Source organism: Ovis aries, chromosome 9, assembly GCF_016772045.2.
Source record: "Ovis aries strain OAR_USU_Benz2616 breed Rambouillet chromosome 9, ARS-UI_Ramb_v3.0, whole genome shotgun sequence".
NCBI classification, from domain to species: domain Eukaryota; kingdom Metazoa; phylum Chordata; class Mammalia; order Artiodactyla; family Bovidae; genus Ovis; species Ovis aries.
Window position 1 is genome coordinate 70,840,971 of NC_056062.1, and position 21,471 is coordinate 70,862,441.

The 21,471-nt window shown below is 35.8% G+C and overlaps 1 protein-coding gene and 1 pseudogene across 14 annotated transcripts in view; one reads left to right on the forward strand and one right to left on the reverse strand.

Annotated features, from left to right (window-relative positions):
• The window catches only part of OXR1 (oxidation resistance 1), a 518,198-nt gene that overhangs the window by 33,882 nt on the left and 462,845 nt on the right, over positions 1–21,471 (reverse strand). For all 14 annotated transcript variants that reach the window (XM_027973101.3, XM_042254392.2, XM_004011791.6 and 11 more), the window contains 4 exons: positions 14,277–14,461; positions 10,641–11,398; positions 6,564–6,732; positions 1,032–1,194 (listed from right to left, as the gene is read on the reverse strand). In XM_027973101.3, coding sequence (XP_027828902.2) covers positions 1,032–1,194; positions 6,564–6,732; positions 10,641–11,398; positions 14,277–14,461 — 1,275 coding nt within the window. The remainder of the gene's footprint in view (positions 1–1,031; positions 1,195–6,563; positions 6,733–10,640; positions 11,399–14,276; positions 14,462–21,471) is intronic.
• On the forward strand, positions 18,337–18,616 carry LOC121820379 (small integral membrane protein 10-like; annotated as a pseudogene).

A 21,471-nucleotide genomic window follows, 5' to 3' on the forward strand; every position in this document is an offset into this window, starting at 1 on the left:
CTGCAGACAGACATTCAGGTTGTTTCCAGTTCATGGCTATTGTGAAAGCTGGTAGGGAGATTAATAATATTGGTCTAAATATTAAAAATAACTCAAAATAAATGCTCAATATATGTTAACTGTTTTCCTCCATTATATCATAGTCACAATACAAACTGATTCTGAATATACTACATGGCACGGATTGAGGCACATACAAAATCAGGTGTGCATTTTAAACAAAAGACATGCCATGTATACCTTTAATCATTATACATGTTAAATACATATACACCACACTCATCACACAAACAATCACAAACAACACCAAATGGATAACAAAATTTGATTCAGTTTATTATCACATTTTAGCATCTGCTCTGTATTTTCTAATGCATGAAGAGGTGAATCCAGGGAACCATAACAAAAGAAAGACCAGATACGTCACTCTATCAATCCCACATGACAAAGCATGTAAAATCATAATACACAATTTTAAAAGACAGATCTAAGAGGGGTTAAAAAAAGTTGTTTAGTGTCAATTTGACCATTTATACAAGCTCAGTAAATTTGAGGAGAGCATAAAACTTTCATTACTTTGTAAAATTAGCATCAGCTTATTTTCTTTGCATGTTGCTGAACTGATGTCAAGATAATGCTTGGATATGAGCTTAGAAGGAGTGCTAATTTGCATGAATGTGTTAAATAACTGCTAGGCCTCCTCCATGTAGGAGATAACATTAAAGTGAATTAGATCTGCAATAAATGGTTTATGAAAATTAGTATAACAGTAACTATTCCTAAAGTTTACCCAATAAAAGGGATTTTACTGATGACAGGTTGCTTCTCTAACATTTTAAAGCAAAAGGGAAATGACAAAAAGGAATAAACCAAAGTTACTAATCAGATTTATTCAATAAATACATATATACAAGGACAGTGAACCTTTAAAATATTACTCGTTTAAAGATCACTTGAACTTTGCCAACTCTAAAACTATAAATTCATAAAAAGAAAAAAGACAAATGAAAGCTTCACATTTTCCCCCTTACCTCCCATTCTCTAGCTGCTGCTTCATTAGTAGAATCCTCATTTGTTTCAGATTCTTCAATCTTTTTTACTACTATAAATCCAGGTTCTTTGGTATATTCACCAGTATCTTCTGCATATGTTTCTGGACTCCACTGAATGAAGAAGGCATACAAGTGGTCTGTCCTGTTAGAATGAGTGATTATGAATTAATAGATCTGCTATTCTGAGTTGTTAGCAAGAATTTAAAAATTATTTTTGTTAAACAGCTTCACAAAACTTGAAGACTTAAAATACACAAAATATTACATACACTATTCTTTATTTAAAAATAAAACAAAGCCCACTACCAGGAAGACATTAACTTAAAATTTTGGGGCTGTGTTCTGTCCAGCTCCTAACTGCATTAGGATTTTCTTCAGCCTGGTTTTGACTAGCTCAGATGCTCTTCATGGCAACATTTCTTTTCATGAAGGAAACCTGACAATGGGAAGGAAAACCAAACTCACCATTTTAACCTCAATCACACAATGATCTAATTATCTAAAATACAACTAACAACTTGCTCTAATTACCTATTTTGAAACCTGACCACTATACAGGTTTTTCCCAGGTTAATAGAAATTTAATGTATTTAACTTTTATGTCCCTTCTTTCAGTTTTGTTTACTAAAACCTGTGAGTGAGTGAAGTCGCTCAGTTGTGTCCAACTCTTTGCGACCCCATGAACTGTAGCCCACCAGGCTCCTCCATCCATGGGATTTTCCAGGCAAGAACACTGGAGTGGGTTGCCATTTCCTTCTCCAGGAGATCTTCCCGACCCAGGGATTGAACCCAGGTCTCCTGCATTGTAGGCAGACGCTTTACCGTCTGAGCCACCAGGGAAGTCCTACTAAACCCTAAATCCCTGAAATAAAAATTATCTGAAGGGTAAGAAGCACATTTCAAACATCTATGCTTTGTTGGCTTTAATTGGTATGGATAACTGAAAAGTGATTATAAAACTCTCTACTTAGCCATTAAAAAGAATACATTTGAATCAGTTCTAATGAGGTGGATGAAACTGGAGCCTATTATACACAGTGAAGGAAGCCAGAAAGAAAAACACTAATACAGTATACTAACGCATATATATGGAATTTAGAAAGATGGTAATGATAACCCTGTATGCGGAGACAGTAAAAGAGACACAGATGTACAGAACAGTCTTTCGGACTCTGTGGGAGAGGGCGAGGGTGGGATGATTTGGGAGAATGCATTAAAACATGTATAATATCGTATGTGAAACGAATCACCAGTTCACGTTTGATGCAGGATACAGGATGCTTGGGGCTGGTGCACTGGGATGACCCAGAGGGATGGTATGGAGATGGAACTGGGAGGGGGGTTCAGGATGGGGAACACGTGTATACCCATGGCAGATTCATGTTGATGTATGGCAAAACCAATATACTATTGTAAAGTAATTAGCCTCCAATTAAAATAAATAAATTTATATTAAAAAAAAAGTCTCTACTAACATATAGCAATCATATAGCAATCAATAATCACTGTCCTGGACATTGTTTTCAATAAATTTTTAATAGTGTCATTTGTTATGTGGCAACTAATGCTTGAAAAAGGTGTTAAGTATCATCTTTCAGATAATTTGTCTCTATGAAGCAACTTTTTCATAAAATCCTGAAATACAATAAACTCGAAATTCTAATAAAACTAATTTTCAATGAATATTAGTGAAGGTGCAAGGACAATATTAAAATGGAAAATTCCATTCAAAAATTAAAACAAAGCCAATACTAAGGAGAAAAATAAATCCTTATGTTGTTTTTAACTAAAGATATAATAGGGTTGAATATCTCATTGTAATCATCTTGGTATCACTGGCAGATCAGAGTATCTGGCTCTTTGCCTTTCATGTACTCATGAATTATGCAAATCACAGCATATTTTTAAATTATTTTAATCACATTTTGTTGAACGCACAGATTGTACTGTATATTTAGGTGAGGGGGGAGAGAAAAGAATTTTATTATTATATTCTTGAAAGGAAGTCTTCAGAGGGACATATAAAGCCTTTCCAAGAGGTACACAGACATTTAAGATAGATCTAAGGGAATCAATCTCTTTCTCTTCCGTTTCCATATGGTAATCTTCACTCATACTCATCTTCTTGAGAACAGCGTGGTTAAGATATCTTACAGATTGTTTCTTCTCTGCTTTCACTAAAGTACCATCCTCACTCATCCAGAATTTTACAATGGTACATGTCTTTATAGTTAAAAAACTTCCAGTATAAAAACTTCCAGGTTGCCCAAAGTTGGTATTGAGACAGGGAAAGATTTTAAAAACTGGGTAGTGAGTCCTTTTGTATATCAGGTGGTTTCTAATTCACTAATTTCCACAAAACTGAATGAAGCTGTTCAAATGATGGTTACTAAAAATAATTTTGATGAAAGATGATTAATTTTAGAATATAAACAGAAATACGTTTAAAGAACTGACTGACATTATAATAAAACTTCTCAGTTTCATAGACATTTTTATGAACAAAGCTTTTTAGTACTTATAGAAAAAGAAAAAGGGAGGGGGCAGAACTGAGCCATTGAGTCTTATCATTTCAATGAACAATATTCATCAATCGATACATAAACTAATCGGGAGAAAGCCCTAACTATTTTATTAAGACATTTCCTGTATTTTACATTTTATGTGTAATAGCTATGTATGATAAATTATAATTTATGTTGCCTTGATCAACTGTTCATTAGTAATAATTTTAATGATAAAATGTTCTTCTGGGTTTAATTAATATTTAGAATAATGTAGGTGTTGAAAGACAATTTTCTCTTGGATTTCTGCATGTCTTATGGACAGAGGCACTGTGTACCTTTGTTCAGCACTACCTTTTCATGTATGTTTGTACAGAAAACAAAGCATAGCTTGGTTTTAGAAGGCAGAAATATTCAGTATCTTGTGGTGGAAGTTTAGTCGCAACGTTGTGTCTGACTCTTCCGTGAACCTATGGACTGTAGCCCACCAGGGTCCTCTGTCCATGGGATTTCCCAAGCAAGAATACTGAAGTGAGTTGCTGTTTCCTTCTCTAGGGGATCTTCCTGACCCAGAGATTGAACACGTGTCTCCTGCTTGGCAGATGGATTCTTTACCACTGAGCCACTTGGAAAGCCCATTAGTATCTTACTCTGGATCAAAGGGAAACCATGCTTACTGTACATTATAGAAGTTTTAGGTTCCCTAAACTTAAGGTTTCTCTTCTTTAACATAACCCATGGCACAGGCAGCTGTCACTTGGCCTTCTTCACACCCAACTGTGGGAACTGAAGCTCAAAGAACTCATACAAGTGCTAGAGCTGTGACTGATGCTGTTGTGACTCTTTTCTGCCAGCACTCATTAAACTGAGGCAGGCCAACCTGTTAACAAGTAGGATGAGCCTTAGACCCTTTACTCTTTTGAGAATAATCACAGAAAATTTTTAGTATGTGTAATGCCTGTCTGCAGGTTGTTGAATAAAAAGAAAATGGAATATTTATAAAATTCCAAATAATGAAGCAACAAAAAGGTTCTGTTGATACAATATGGATGAGTCTCACAGAATAAAAGAAGTCAAGCCAGACATGAAAGACTATATATTGTATAATTCCATTTACATAAAATTCAAAAGGGCAAAACTAGTCAGAAGTCCACCAGACTACCTGTTTCTGGGAGTTTAGGGGTTGTCTAGGCTCAGGAGGTAACTTTATAGAGTACTGGAGGTGGTCTGTATTTTATTCTGGGTGGTGATTTACTTGGGTGTTGGCATATGCAAAACAATCCCTGTGTATTTGCAATTTAGATTTAGAAGACTTTTAAAATAGCCCAGGTGATCAAGGATGTAAACCTATACTAAAGCAGTAACAAACAAAGGTAGAATGGAAAGGGATAAAATAGTTTTTAAAAAGGTATTACCTAGCTAATGGCACCCCACTCCAGTACTTTTGCCTGGAAAATCCCATGGACGGAGGAGCCTGGTAGGCTGTAGTCCATGAAGTCGCGAAGAGTCGGACATGACTGAGCGACTTCACTTTGACTTTTCACTTTCATGCATTGGAGAAGGAAATGGCAGCCCACTCCGGTATTCTTGCCTGGAGAATCCCAGCGACCGGGGAGCCTGGTGGGCTGCCGTCTATGGGGTCGCACAGAGTCAGACACGACTGAAGCAACTTAGCAGCAGCAGCAGCAATGTCAGTACACACACACAGATAAATATGTACATGCATGCTCAGTCGTTTCAGTCATCTCTGACTCTTTGCGACCCTATGGACTGCAGCCCGCCAGGCTCCTCTGTCCATGGGGATTCTCCAGGCAAGAATACTGGAGTGGGTTGCCATGCCCTTCTCCAGGCGATCTTCCGACCCAGGGATCGAATTGGCATCTTATGTCTCCTGCTTTGGCAGGCGGGTTCTTTAACACTAGCACCACCTGGGAAGCTCCAGATAAATGTGTAAGCATATGCAATTTGTTGCAAAGAATGTAAAAAGGAATAAAAATATACTACCTGATAATAAGAGTCTATGAGGAAGTATAATTGAAATATAAATTCAAAGAGAAAAGCAGTGATGCAAAACTGCTTTAGAAGAGCACATTCAAGTAGTGTTTAAATGTATAATCTAATTGTAGAGGGCAAATTGTTACATTATCTAAATCCCACTGGATATATTTAATAGATAAATGTAAGTTTTAACTTAGAATGACATTATTTATGATCCAGTGAACTTAAAATGTCAGTATTTACAATACAGTGATAACAGACATCCTTTACAAATATTGCTCAATCATAATATGAGAAATTTTACTGTGCAGTGAGTATAAAAAATAATTTGAAGACCAGATCCTTTTAGTAGCTATTTCAGTGCTATGTATATAGCAAGCATTTATAATAGAAAGGATTTGATGAAATTTAAAAAAAAGAAATTATATATTGTTAAGGAGTTTGGGACGGACATGTACACACTGCTATATTTAAAATGGATAACCAAGACTTTCTGTATAGTACACAGAACTTTGCTCAATGTTATGTGGCATCTTGAATGGGAGGGGCGTTTGGGGGAGAATGGATACATGTATATGTATGGCTGAGTCCCTTTGCTGTTCACCTGAAACTATCACAACAGTGATAACTGGCTATACCAGTTAACAAAATACAAAATAAAAAGTAAAAAAAAAAAAAGCAATTGTATCATTTCCTGCCTTGAAGTGGGGCTGTACCAGTTAATATTTTGATGAACCTTCTTGATCTAAAACATTTTAACTATGACTGTTTACTAGTAACATGAGGTTTATGTTCATATTTTTTGCATTAAACCACAAAAGGGGACTAAAATTAAAAGCGGGATAAACTAAAGAGTATAAAAGAGGAGCTAATTGATTTTGAACAGATTTAATGTCAGGTTTTAATCATAAACTATTTCAGTACTTTGCTACTGGTATGAACTGTTATACAAAATAACTTCAACTCAAGGAATCTCAATGTTCTCCAGATTTTGTTGTTATTGTTTTACCTTTCTTGTGGCACAGCAAACCAATATTCATGTTTCTTATCTCTTTGTGCATACTGTTGCATTGTTGCACTTGCTTGAGATACAAATGTTTTCCTCATAGGTTTTCCGACTCTGAGACATAAGAACTTATGCAATCGATGCCTTCTCTTTTCTTTTAAAAGTGCAGAACCTAGAATTGAGATAGAGTGTTTATTCAATTCTCATACACCATGTTTGAATAATTTAAAACAATTTAGACTAAATAATGTTTATCTCTAAACTTCTGACAAATAATTACAGAATAAAATGTTAATTTACTGAAAGGTGAATTCTCTTCAGTAGCTTATATATTTTTCCATCAAAAGTGACAAGTATAGCAAGACTAATAAACTAACACCCAAGTTATGAACTGATATTATGTCTAAGGGTATTAGGAAAAAATGCAGAAGATCCAGAAATTTTGGTTAAATTTTTATAACAACCACACTAAAGTAATTATTCATATACACACATATACAATATTCTGGACAATCTCTACTACCTTTCTAGAACAATATCTAAATAAGTTTGCAGAATTTTCAAAGTTTTACTGTAATATGGTTGTTACAGAAAAAAATCAGTAAAAAAGTTTCTGAAGCTTTTACATACATATGAAGGTGTGACAAAAACAATATGCTAGATTTAGCCGCCTGTTTAGTTTATTAAGCCTGAATTATCTCTAACCCTTCCAACCACAAATGCTGATGTAGGACACACTGAAGGTCTGACAATATGGATCAATTCAGGAAACATTAGCTTGCAAAGGAGGCATACTATGGGAAACAAAGCATTTTGCTATAGTCGGGAGATCTGGATACTAGTCGTGGCTTTCTTCTGTGTAACCCTGTGCAAGATACATAATCTATCTGAGCCCCAGCATTTGCATCAGGTTAAAAGAATGAACTTTTACTATTCTTCTCACAATTACATTCCATTATATATTTATATTATATAGTTTTATGATAAAAGATCAGAAACTTCCCTATATAGAATCTCAAGTTCCTTAAAATTAGCTACTTAAAACTAATTTTCTTGTCCTCCCTCCATATGCACATACAAAAAAGAAGAAACCAAATAGCGGCAATCCAGGAACACCTATCTAAATATATCTACCAAACTTTCTCCATTTAGTAATGTCATAACAGGAAAACCCAATTAAACCCTGCACCCAAACAAACCCAATAAAATACAAGTAGTCTACTATATTACTGGGTCAACCAGAATGCAACATTTTATCATTTTCAAAGATTTCAGAACATGAGACAACCAAACAGAAACATATCAAATAAAGATATCTATGCCAGCATTCGTCACATCAATCTTAATAATATGAATTGTTAATAACAACTGAATGTCTTAATAAATACAGAAATAGCTAAATTACAGGGCCATTAAAAACCATGAAAGAACTACATGGGTTCAAGCTGACCCCTGAACAACATGGGGTTGAACTGCACGGATCCACTTATACATAGATCTTCTTCAAATAATACATACTATAATACTACTACACATGGTTGGTTGAATCCATGTATGCAGAACCACAGATATGGAGGGCAGACTGTAAAGTTATACATAAATTTTTGAATGTGGGAGAGGAGTATGTGTCACCCCTTAACCCTTGAGTTGTTCAAGGGTCAACTGTATAATGACACAGGAAAATGTTCATGACATAAAATATGAACTGAAAAAAGCAAGAAACGATACTACATGTAATCCTAATTTTATATGAAAACCATACACATATAAAGATATACACAAATTATATCAATATTGTATATGTGTGTGTACATAAATGTGTGTATGTAGATACACATATGCACTGAAGAGCAAAGATAAATACACCAAATATTAACAATGATCAACTCCAGGTGATGAATTTCAGGTAATTTTTTATAAGTTTTCTAAAAAGCAACATATTTGTCAAAAGTTCTTTAATGAACATTAACTCTGAATAATGAAAAAATATTCAATCTTTTATAGAAGATAATTACTTAACATCTATTGAATATAATCCTTAAGTCTTAAGTATATGTAAATTATATACAGTATATCTCAGTATATCTAAATTCAGTATATCTAAATGCAAAGAAAATTCCCTGTTTTGAAAAGCTGAATCAAACCCTGGTATGTTGCTGGTGGGACTATAAAATGGTACAGCCACTGTGGAAAACAGATCAATGGTTCATCAAAAAAGTAAACACAGAATTACCATAGAATCCAGCAAATCTACTTCTGGTATATAACCAAAAAAAAAAAAAAAGAAAGTAGGAAATCAAACAAATTATTTGTACACTTATGTTCATAGCTTCCCTGGTAGCTTGGATGGTAAAGCATCTGCCTACGATGCAGGAGACCCGGGTTTGATCCCTGGGTTGGGAAGATCCCCTGGAGAAGGAAATGGCAACCTACTCCAGTATTCTTGGCTAGAAAATCCCATGGACAGAGGAGCCTGGTGGGCTATAGTCCATGGGGTCGCAAAGAGTCAGACACGACTGAGCGATTTTTTTTTTTAATGTTCATAGCAGCATTATTATTCACAACAGCCAAAAGGCAGAAACAACTCAAATGTCCATCAACAAATGAACATATAAAGAAGATGTGCTGTGTATAATGGAATATTATTCAACTTTATATAGAAAGAAAATTCTGACATACTACAACATAGATGAAACTTGAAGGCATTATGCTAACGGATATAAGCCACACACAAAAGGGAAAATATAGAATGGTGCTTGCCAAGGACTGTAAGGAGAGGAGAATGGAAGTTATCATTTAATAAGCAGAGAGTTTCAGCTCAGGAAGATGAAAAAGTTCTGGAAATGGATGGTGGTGATGGTTGCACAATAATGTGAATATGCCTAAAGGGCCTATATTTTACATTAAAAATGGTTAAACTCATAAATCTTATTTTATGCATATTTTAACAATTAAAGTTTTAATTATAAAACAGAAATATGTAAATTAGATTAATCTGAAATCAATACTCCAACAGGATATGAGAAATGTTAGCTAAAATACTTGAGTTATACCACTTTTAACATAATGTACAGAGCAGAATCATTGTGTAGTAGAAATAAAAACTATTACTATAATTTTCAAAAGTAAACAGTATGAAAATACAAAATTGAAAGAGAAAATGGTATTTAATTTATTTTAGTTCTGCTTTTTATTTATTTTAAATTAAAAATCTTTAGTTCATTTATGGCCACAGCGCATGGCATCTGGGATCTTAGTTCCCCAACCAGGGACTGAACTTGGGCCCCCTGCACTGGAAGCACAGTCTTAACCACTAGACAGCCAGGGAAGTCTCCTTAGTACTGCTTTTTAAAGAAAAACAACCAGACAATGATGAAACCTGTGGATACCTGGAAGAATTTCAGAAACAGATTTTATGTCTTATTACACTTTTTAAAAAATGAAGAGATTATATAACTTTGGCAATTACAAATTGCAATTATGATATTATATATACAATTTTAAGGGGCTACCCCAGTGGCTCAGATTGTAAAGAATCTGTCTGCAAAGCAGGAGACCTAGGTTCGATCCCTGGGTTGGGAAGATCCCCTGGAGAAGGGAATGCCTACCCACTCCAGTATTCTCACCTGGAAAATTCCATGGACAGAGGAGCTGGGTGGGCTACAGTCCATGGGGTTGCAAAGGGTCAGACATGACTGAGCAACTAACACACTACCCAATTTTAGATAGTATTCTAATGATGAATCATACCAAGAACTAAATGAAAAAAAGGGGGGGAGGAGAAATCATAGGTATGATAGACTTGTGCGCATTTTCAAGAAATATATTGTTTAAAGACAGAATGCAGTGAATCAGGAATGCATAAACATGGTGGAAAGGATGCTCATTATGTGTACAATCCACTGTGAGATAAGACAGTAGAAACCAGACACTATGTACTTGTCCCAGAGAAACATCCGTCAAGGGCCACTAGATTATCCTTCAGAGTGGCCTAAGACACAGCAGCTTTTGAGTCAGTGAGAAAAGAGGGAGACAATATACAGTAAGACAAACTAACTTAATATACTCTGCAACACTTACCTTCTATATCGGCTGTTGCTACTTTATGCTTAATTTCTTCTTGTGACACCTGTTGAATATTCTCCCTTTGCAGTTTAGTTTGTTGCATGGAATGAGATTTCCAGAGTTTCCGCAGCTCTTCTACCTCAGTCTCTGAGTCCTGATTTTGTTCCCTTCCTTGTTTTCCTTTGTTGACAACTTGCTTTTGTTTAAATTCTATTGCTTCCCCACAAGGCATACTTTCTTTTTCAACTTCTTCTTGATGTAGTGAATTCTCATTAAGAGGAAAATCCTGGTTATCTTTTTTTATACCTGTGCTTTGTTCTTTAAGACCCGATATTTTTTGAAGATTATCTGCAGCCTGATCTCCTTCCTTAGTGGCCATTTCAAGATTATTTAAACCAGTTTTAAGAGAAAGAGTCCCAACTTCATTGGCAGTATGTCCAGAACCAGATTTTAAGTGATCGGGAGTACTAGCAGCCTCTGATATGACCGTCAAACACTCTACTCCACTCTGAGTGATGGTCTGCACAGATTCTGATGACGCGCCAGATGATTTATCGTGTCGTAGCTCATCTGAAGAAATAAGCTCCTCCCGAATAGGAGAGAGTTCTGATTCTGTGAACACATCTTCAGAAAGAGACTCCTCAGTGCTCCTAGGAGCAGTGCTGGCACTATCATTAGCTGCATCACGGATTCTTGAGTCTAGTTCATCAGTATTACTTCTTGTCACTTTCTTTAAATGGCAGAAGTCCCTTCCTGATAACTGATCTATCTCTCTGTCAGTAAACAAAATTTAAAGTTATTATTTTTTAAATTATAGAATTTTATTTTCCACAAACACTGAATTAATATCACTAAAAAGTTTTTTCTAAAAGGACGTAGCATACATCTCTTAATAGCATACTAAAAAACTGATTCATATAGAACAAGTAATTAAGTTTTGGCATCAACTACTTAAGATATGGGAAATATCAGTGTAAGATTTACTGAACTGATCTACCTGAAGAGAAGTTGAAGACACAACTTTTGGATGAAGCTGTAATTCTAAACTAAAATTTACTCACTGATGAAATATGAAAAATAGGATTAAGTAAAGTTCTGATTAGAATTTTAAATGTGTTAATAAAGCACACTGACTGATACTATATACACACACATAGTGCTTTTATAGATTTAAATAGAAATCAAACTAAAATAAATGACTCAAATGCAAAGCTAAAAATCAACCTGAACAGAATCAAGGCAAAAGTAGAGGAATTCTTCATGGTTCTAGTGACAACTCTTAACAATTCTAAGAGAACTTGTTCAACTAACAGGTTAGATATTAGCTAGCTGAACGATTCATCGTTACTTCTAGATTTCCGTGTTTAATGCCATTGTACAAGCACTAATGTTCAAAGATTAGGTAGTGTAAGTTCTACATGGAGGCAGACTACAGCATGATATACAAATCAACAATTTAAAATGATGGCTAAAAACTAGTAAATGGAAACGACATGAGTTTTTAGTGGGAAAAGAATATTTATGCAAGTTTGAGAATAGAAAAGACTGTGTGTTGACACAAAATTTATTGGTGACCTCTGGATGGTGAAGATGGGTAACTCTTTTCCTCTTATTCTAGTATTTGATATTTTTATAATGATAAACTTAATTTTATTGTGCATAGGATAGGTAAATTTTAGTTTTTAAAAAGTATCAGTTAGTTGAAGTCCAATTCCTATCTCTGCTTTCCTTGCACTGACTGATTCACCTTAAGAAATCCAAGCATCTAGTCTGTGCTATTAAATATGTAACAGTGTCACCTACTGGTGATTGACTAAAACTGCACATACAGGGTCCTGAAAGAAAGTGAAGTGGGGCTCTTTGTAACCCCAGGGACTACAGCATGCATGTCATGCTGCTCCATCCATGGGATTTTCCAGGCAAGAGTCCTGGAACTCAGCAAAAAGATTTGAGAAACTATCTGTAGAAGACCCTTAGGTAAGAGATAAAGTTAAGTAAATCCAATAGGACACAGATTTAGATAGTGTTGTAACATTTTTTTTTATGTCAGTCATGCTGCTATTGTTCCTGAACAATACCTTTGAAATCAACTTCCCAATATAAGACAGAAGAAAACCAATAAAATCTTATACACCTCATTTTTACCATACATAACATTATTCTGCAAAATCACATGACTCATTTATCTGATCTGTTGCCAGATATTTGTTTTTAATCAGTTCATAAGGCAGGATTTAAAGAAATCTCTTTTTGGAGTAATTTTTAAAAAATGTTTGGATCAAATAGATGGTCTTTCCAGGTGATGTTCTAAATGATAAAAAAAAGTTATTTAGAAGAGGAAGAGTTCCACAGCATCTGTGTAGAATAGTTATGTACCATACCACATAATACTCAATAAAATCCCGAAGTATCCTAACACAAATGGAAAATCAGGGCAAGAAAAAAATCATCTCACTCATGACTGACATAGCTATAATCCTGATTCTCTTTTAATCTAATCCTTCACTCCTTCACCTTTGTGTTACCTTTCTACCTGCCACAGTAATCTTTATTTTGCTCAGACTGATTTTGGATGATGATATACTAAATAACTAACAGTAGAGGCAATCTTAGGAATAATCTGCATCTCTAAAGATGAGTTTACCACGCCAAAATAGTTATCTATTGGGGTAGGAGGTATAATGGACATTCTTAAATAAATGATTTCATTCTACCTTAGGTATTCTAACAATTTATATAGTCTGCCTCAGAGAAAAAAATAACTTTCTCTCTTTTGTAAGTAGTTCTATCTCACAAAGGTTAATTTTAAAACAATCATTATCAACTTTGTAGGTTATTACAGGGACAGGAATCTCAGTATCAGTTAAAGTGAAGACAGTTTTTAAACTGTTGACAAAGGAATGACAAATTATGAATAGGAAAGCTCTTTTCTATTTCAATTTTCTTCCTTTGTACTTTCCTATTCCTTTCTTTGTATACCTATCTTTCATTTTCTTCTTTTATTTATTATCCTTCCCTTTTCTCTTTGTCATTACTTTCACAGGCTGTGCTGACCTGTAACCTCACACCCGTTCCCTGAAACACACAAATTCCATAACCAGTACATTCTAAGGTTAACTTTATACTTGTGCAATCTGTGGGTCTTCTCCCCTATATTTTATACTTTCCTGAGAGAGAAGGATGCAAACATATAAATCAGTAAATAAAAGACAAAGCTGCTCTGGTTTTACCAATGTCAGGTCTTTGCTCATGACCTCTCCCAAATCCCACACCCAACTCTCCAGGCTCTTCTAAGGAAAATTTGAACGGTATCCTTGATTACTTGTATTACTTTAAATTACTAATAAAAATAACTTAGAATTATGAATTCTGTATCTGAAGAAAAAGGGCTGGTAAACACTGAATTAAATGAATACTACAGGTTACTTTTAAATATCAGGTTCTCTGATCAAATATGCAAATATCAATTTAAAACAATTTCTAACTATTCCAGTGCATAAAGAATAATCTTTTCAATACTATATATGTTTCATTACTGATAAAATGAAAAGCATCTATAATGAAACTACTAAAAGATACTTAAGAGTTATTAGACCAAGGTCAACTAACTAGATGGAAAAAACTGCAAAGGAGTATAAATATCACTCTTACATGGGTAAGGATTCCTTTATTTTGCTATCCAAAATTTCTTTGTACATTGCTGCTGACATCACCTCTTCCATTGGACACATGATGCCATATTCCTCACAGCCATTCTCTTGAACCAATGGATCAGTTTTATGTGGATCAAACATTATATTGTTTGGTGTAACTAGCAATACACCACTGACTGTGCCCTAAGATGAAAAAAGAAAATAATGTTTAATCTTCAAAGTTTACATTTCCAAAAATTATTTTAGATATTTTTACTGATTTTCTTTCCATGTTAGGCTACCTACCTTATACAAAAGTAGTACACTCAAGCACTATGGCATTCTCATGAAAATGTTTTTAATAATACCCAAATTTTCCCAGTAAATTCTCCTTGTTAGCAGGGCAAAGTTCAAAGAATATTATATTCACCGTCAATCAGTCAAGTCAGGAATTAAAATCTGCAGCCTCAGTAAACTGTTGAGTTACATCAGCAAGATAATTGCAGTAATGTAAGGAGGACTTTATAGTCCTCCAAAGGCATGAGCCTTGTTTCACATTGTGCTGTTCACTCACCAAAGGTATCAAAGAGTTTCATGCAGACAATGCAAGTTTAATAAATAATGTGCCTATAACCCAATCTACTATAAAAGGAAAATAGTGTAATCTGTTTAAAGTATCTTTAAAAATAAGTCTCAACTGTACTTGACTCCGCTGGCCTAGTTATGTGGCCTTGGGCAAGCACAGCCTCTGGGGCTGTTTCTTCATCTGTAACATAGGATAGATTAGATGACTTCTATGACTTCTAAGGCATATGGCATCTACCTTAATCATGAAAAGCTATGACATTTTAAATATATTTATATAAATAGCAATACAAATATAAAGAATCCAACCCTCTAATCTTACAAATGAGCAAATTGAAGTACATAAGAAGCTGATCCCACTAATATTAGCTAATATTTACTGAATGCTTTGTATGTACCATGCTTTATACATATATTTTTCATTTCCTCTTCATAATTATAGTTCTGAAATGAGAATGGAGGCAAGAAAATTAAAATTGAGGCTAGGCAATTTGTTATAAATAATCAACAACACAGCTACCTAATAAGTGGTAGGACTAAGATCCAAAATCCAAAAAGTCCAATGCTTTATACTATAATCTCTCCACATTTGAGTTACAAATATTAATCACTCCAACTCAAGTACCAAAAATTCTTTAATCCCATACTGTTTATCCATTTATTTACTTCTGAAGTACTGTTGATTTACAATGTTTCTTTGATTTCTGCATAAAGTGATTCAGTATTAGTAGGTGGGATCCTCTCATCTGGCCAATTAATAATGCCTGCTCTGACCCTGGTCATAATATGAATTTTCTTCTAAGCTACTCAAGCTCAATCAGAACAACAAGCAAAATTCAGCCAAGGGAAAAAACCTCCCACAATTATGGGATGGATTTATGAGGTTAACATCAGGCTGTGGTCATTTCAGATTTAAGGCCCCCTCTTCCCATGGACAGAGGAGCCTGATGGGTTCCAGTTAACAGGGTCACAGGGTCAGACACGACTGAAGTGACTTAACACTTAATCTTGAGAACAACTAAATTATACTAAGGATAACCAGCCTAGTAACACTAGGAAATTGGACTGGGAGCTTTATGCACAGTGCCAATATATAATTTCCCTGAAAGATAAAGATTAGTATAGAACAGACTACATCAGATGACCTGAGAATACATTGGGCTAAACCTAATAGAAGTTCCTGGCTTAATTCTAATTATGATCTTAATAATATTGCTAGCTATATTATTTGTACTTTGCCAGTTTTACAAGATTATTGTTTCCTACAATACCAAAGGTGTAACTGAACCTCCAATGAAAATGATGATGACTAGGTAATGTGAAGCAGTTGATCAAATACATAGTTCTGTATGATATCAATGATTGTAATAGAGTAATTCTAGACATGGGAGGATAAAAGAAGAGGGATTACTTTCCTGGATCATAATTAGAAGACAGATGTCCAGAGATCTTTGACTATAAAGACCTAGTCCCGGAATAGCACACTGAATGGCCCATGAGCAAAATCATCACCTAGGAATGAGCCTTCCTAACTATGTGGGATGGATGGTCATGAAATGCCTCCCAAAATATGATTGAATTTAAGACCATGATGGGGCCCTGTCAACTAACTGTCGTTTGCCATGGGTACTTGCCATCTACCTCTACAAAGATTAAATTGTTTGCTATTGCAGCTGCTGACCTTCAACATCCCCTGAAGGAGTTCAGGGTGGAGAACAGAAAGGTGGCACTCTCTGCTCTGGGAAAACTGGTAGGGCAGGTCTTTAGATAATTAGATATACTCAGGAGCTGATTTTATGAGCCAATTCTTGCATCTCTTCATATCTAGGAAGGCACTAAAATCTTTCATGGTGACAACTGTTTCCTATGACTAGGAGAAGCTTCATGAGACCAGCGGAAACTTCCTACCAAAAATTGTTGCTTGACTGCATGTATTCCCCCTTTACCAAAATCACATATATACTGTGCTTCCCCACTACCTATTTGAAAAGTTTCTAGGAGCTATCTGAGGTGCTGTGCATGTTGTGCATTTTTTTAAGTCAACAGAGTTAATACATACATTCTTTCTTAATCCCATTTTCAAACTCGCATTCCAGAGCACAGGCTCTATGGCATGCAGGTTTAGTTGCTCCTTGACAATCTGCCTGCAATTCCCCCCGTTCGAATCCTGGGTGGGGAAGATCTGCTGGAGAAGGCATAGGCTACCCACTCCAGTATTCTTGGGCTTCCTTTGTGGCTTAGCTGGTCAAGTATCCACCTGCAATGTGTGAGATCTGGGTTTGATCTCTGGGAAGATCCTCTGAAGGAGGGAAAGGCTAGCCACTCCAGTATTCTGGCCTGGAGAATTCCATGGACTGTATAGTCCAAGGGGTTGCAAAGAGTTGGACATGACTATGTGACTTTCACAAGACAAGACAAGAATGTGCAATCTTCCTGGACCAGGGATCAAACTTGTGTCCCCTGCACTGGCAGGCAGATTCTTAACCACTGGACAACCTGTATATTTTTTTGATGATGGCCCACACCAAGGTACATCATAATTAAATCGATCAGCAATTAAAAAAATTCAATCAAAAAATAGGCAGAAGATTTAAACAGACATTTCTTTACAGAAGACATAGAGATGACCAAGAGATAGCTGAAAAAAGATGCTCAAACTCCTAATTATTAGAGAAACACAAATCAAAAAATACAAGAAGATATCTCCTCACACCAGTCAGAATGACCATCATCAGAAAAATCTACAGGACTTCCCTGGTGGTCCAATGGTTAAGAATCTGCCTGCCAACACAGGGGACACAAGTTTGATCCCTGATCCAGGAAGGTTCCACATGCTGCAGGGCATCGAAGCCTGCAGGCCCTACAGTCCCTTTAGTGGACAGTATGGAAGTTACTTAAAAAGCTAAAGATAGAGCTAATCTATTATATAGAGCTCCAGTAATCCCACTTCTGGGCATATATCCAGAAAAAAAAAACATGGTTTGAAAAGATACACACATCTCAATGTTCACTGCAGTATTGTTTACAACAGCCAAGACATGGAAGCATGCTAAATGTCCACCAACAGAGGAATGGATAAAGAGAATGTGACATATAAATCCAATAGAATATTACTCTGCCATTAAAAACAGTGAAATAATGCCAAATACACAACATGCTTGGACCCAGAGACTTATCATACAAAGTCATGTAAATCAGAGAGTAACGCAAATACGTAGTATTGTTTACATGGGTAATCTAAAAAAATTTATACAAATGAATTTATTTACAAAACAGTAACAGATTCAGATTGAGAGAACAAACTCAGGGTTGAGTAAGGCTAGGTGGAGAGAGAGATTGGGAGTTTGGAACTGACCTGTGCACACTACTATATTTTAAATAGATAACCGGACCACAGTGGCCCAAGGGCAGCTAGACAAGGAGGGTATTTGCCTTGCAGAGCAACTCATATCTGTGGCCACACAATCCACCTCCCCCACCAATTCCCACCATGTATGTCCATTTGGCCACAGAGCCAGCAGGAAGCACTGGGCTCTGGGCACTGAATGGGTGGCTACACCAGACCAATGGCTATGGCAGCCCTGTCTATGGGCCTTGTGGTGCAGCTGTCATGCCTGGCCTCGACCCATGGCTAGGTACCTTCCCATTGGCAAGGGACTCACTTGCACACTGATAACCTTCTTCGACCTGGCCTGGGGGCTATGTATTAACTTCCCCTACTTCTAAGTCATGGATTCAGTGATTCTCAACATCTGCCTGCATCTACATATTTAGAGCAACGAACTTTGTGGTACTGAGGTTGGGGGAGGCAGCAGGATGGTTGACCTCCACCCCCAGCTCACCTCCTCTAGAGCAAAGTGGCCAGATCACCACAGGCACACACACTTGCTGGCCTGTCCTGCCAATGACCCATATTTTCATGTAAATTGGTGACTAGAAATCATTATTTGTGGAAAGCTTACAATATAACCAAAAAGTCTAAGATATAATGAGAAGTTGAATCTCAAGGAAACAGCTAATTCAAGGAACAGAATTTAAAAACTTGAAAATCCCCAGAAATAGCTGCAAAGCTCTTGCATGCATAAAACAAAAGATAGCACAAACATAGGAAAGTGACACTGAGCATCCTCTCCACAGGACATCCTATGGGGAAAAAAGGAAAAGTTACTAATGACTTCAGTGAAGATAAAATGTGCAAAAATGGTCCAAATAGAAAGCAAATCTTCCAAATTAGAAAAAAGAAGTGAACAGACTTCCAACTGAATAGAGTCAATTCTAGTCAATAGATGGATAAAGTTAGAAGCTAATCACATTATCTGGAAAGCACACATTTCCTCATCCCAAAAGAAAAAACAAGGGCAAACAGAACCTACCGGGAAAAACAAACATTTCAAATGGTACAAGGAGAGCATGCTTCAAATATGAAGCAACATCAGATGTGACTGTTTTTCAACCACTGCCTGGAGAGTGAGAAAGGGAATCTGAATACTGGCACACGTGGATCAAGACTCTGCAATCACAGAAAATCCAATCATAGTGTTCAACTTTGCTACTCAGTGAACAGTGTTTAGATAATCATCACAATGGAAATATTAGTTACGGCTTTTCATTTTTAGAGTAAATCTCTAGGCAAAGCAGGGAAGACTTAATTATGGTCACAGAACAGAAAGGGAATATTAACCAACTTTGCCAAGTACAGGCAACAAGTTGGTAGGTAGAGGGGAGGAAATGGAATAGTGGTGTTATTCTCCTGAACAAGGAAGTTCAGAAACTGTCTTTAGTTGAAAGAGTAAGACAAATTTAAAATTATATTATTAAAGTGAATATTAAATATTTAGTGAATATAAAGTGGTTATATTTTTAAAGTGAATAAGGTAACAAACAGAAGAGCTAAAAATAGTTGACACAACCATATGTGGGAGGGGGGTTAGAAAAACCAAGGAGACAGCAGAAAATCAGTAGAAAATGCCTCATGTCATCAAGTTAAGGAACATTAAGAAAAGCCTATTATTAAGAAAAATGGAGTTAACCTCTAAACAGACATATATAAAAGATTCTGCCTCTGGGTTGGGAAAACAAAAGTTGAGAAGGGTGGGCATGGATCTACTGCTTTTCATTATATGCCCTTTTGCACTAGTTGATCTTTTAAAGTCCTTTATATGCAAGTATTAGATTAAAAATTAAAACTTAAAAAAAAATAAGATAGCTAAAGCCCAACTGTATAGCACAGAGAATAAGCAAATGAAAAGATGCTCAATATCACAAATCATTAGGGAGGTATAAATTGCATTACCATTAAAGACCAACAAGCATAACTCAAATATAAAATACTGACAACAGGGAATTCTGGTGAGCATATGGAGCAACAGCAACTCTCAGCGACTGCTGGCAGTAAAATAAAATAATGCAGCCACTTTGAAAGGCAGTTTGGTAGTTTCTTATAGAGCTAAACCCAGTCTTACCACATGATCTACCAATCACACTCCTTAGTATTCAATCAAAGGAAGTAAAAATATATGTATACACAAAACCTGCATATTCTATACTCCTTAAGTGTCTAAACTTGAAAGCAACCAAGATGTCCTTCAGTAGGTGAATGGATAAACTGTTGTACAGTCACAGCAACAAAAACAAGTCATCAAGCCATGAAAGGCATGTTGTTGTTCGGTCACTAGGTCATGTCCTACTTTTTGTGACCCCATGGACTGTAGCCTGCCAGGTTCCTCTGTCCATGAGATTTTCCAGGCAAGAATACTGGAGTGGGTTGCCGTTTCTTTCTCCAGGGGATCTTCCCGACCCAGGGACTGAATTCATGTCTTCTGAATTGGCAAGCGGATTCTTTAGTGCTGAGGCAGCAGGGAAGCCCATGAAAGATATGGAAGACTCTCAAATGCATGTTGAAAGAAGCAAGTCTGAAAGAAGCAAATTTCAGGATTCTATAATAACTGTATGACACTGACAAATTGAAAAACTATGGAGATAATAAAAAGATAAGTAGTTTCCAAGGGTTCAAAGAAAAGGATGGATGAACAGAACACAGAGGATTTAGGGGGCAATGAAACTACCTTGCGTAATACGGCAATGCTGGATACATGTCATTATACATTTCTCAAAACCCACAGAATGTAGGACACAAAGAGTGAATCCTGATGTAAATTATGGAATCCCACTTTAAGAATAAGACAAGAAGAGAGAAACCAAGCTAACACTAACCAAAAGGAAGCTGAAGTGACTACATCCGTAACCATCAAAGCAGATTTCACAGCAAAGAATATTACCAAGAATAAAGTTTTTCATAATTAAACAAATCAACTCATCTAGACAATTTAAGAATCCCAAACATTTTTTGTACGTAAGCACAGTTTCAAAATAACAAAAACTGATAGATGAGGAGGGGAAAACAGACAAATCCACAATTATAGATTTCAACATCCTTCTGTCAATAATTAATAGAACAAAATCAGTAGGGATATAGGAAATAACACTCAACTTGACATAAGTGATATTTATAGACTACTTCTCCCAATAACAGTTGAATACATATTCTTTTCAAGCACACATGTAACATGTATCAAAATTTACCACATTGTGGACCATAAAACATTAAGTTTTCAAATATGTTCTCTAAC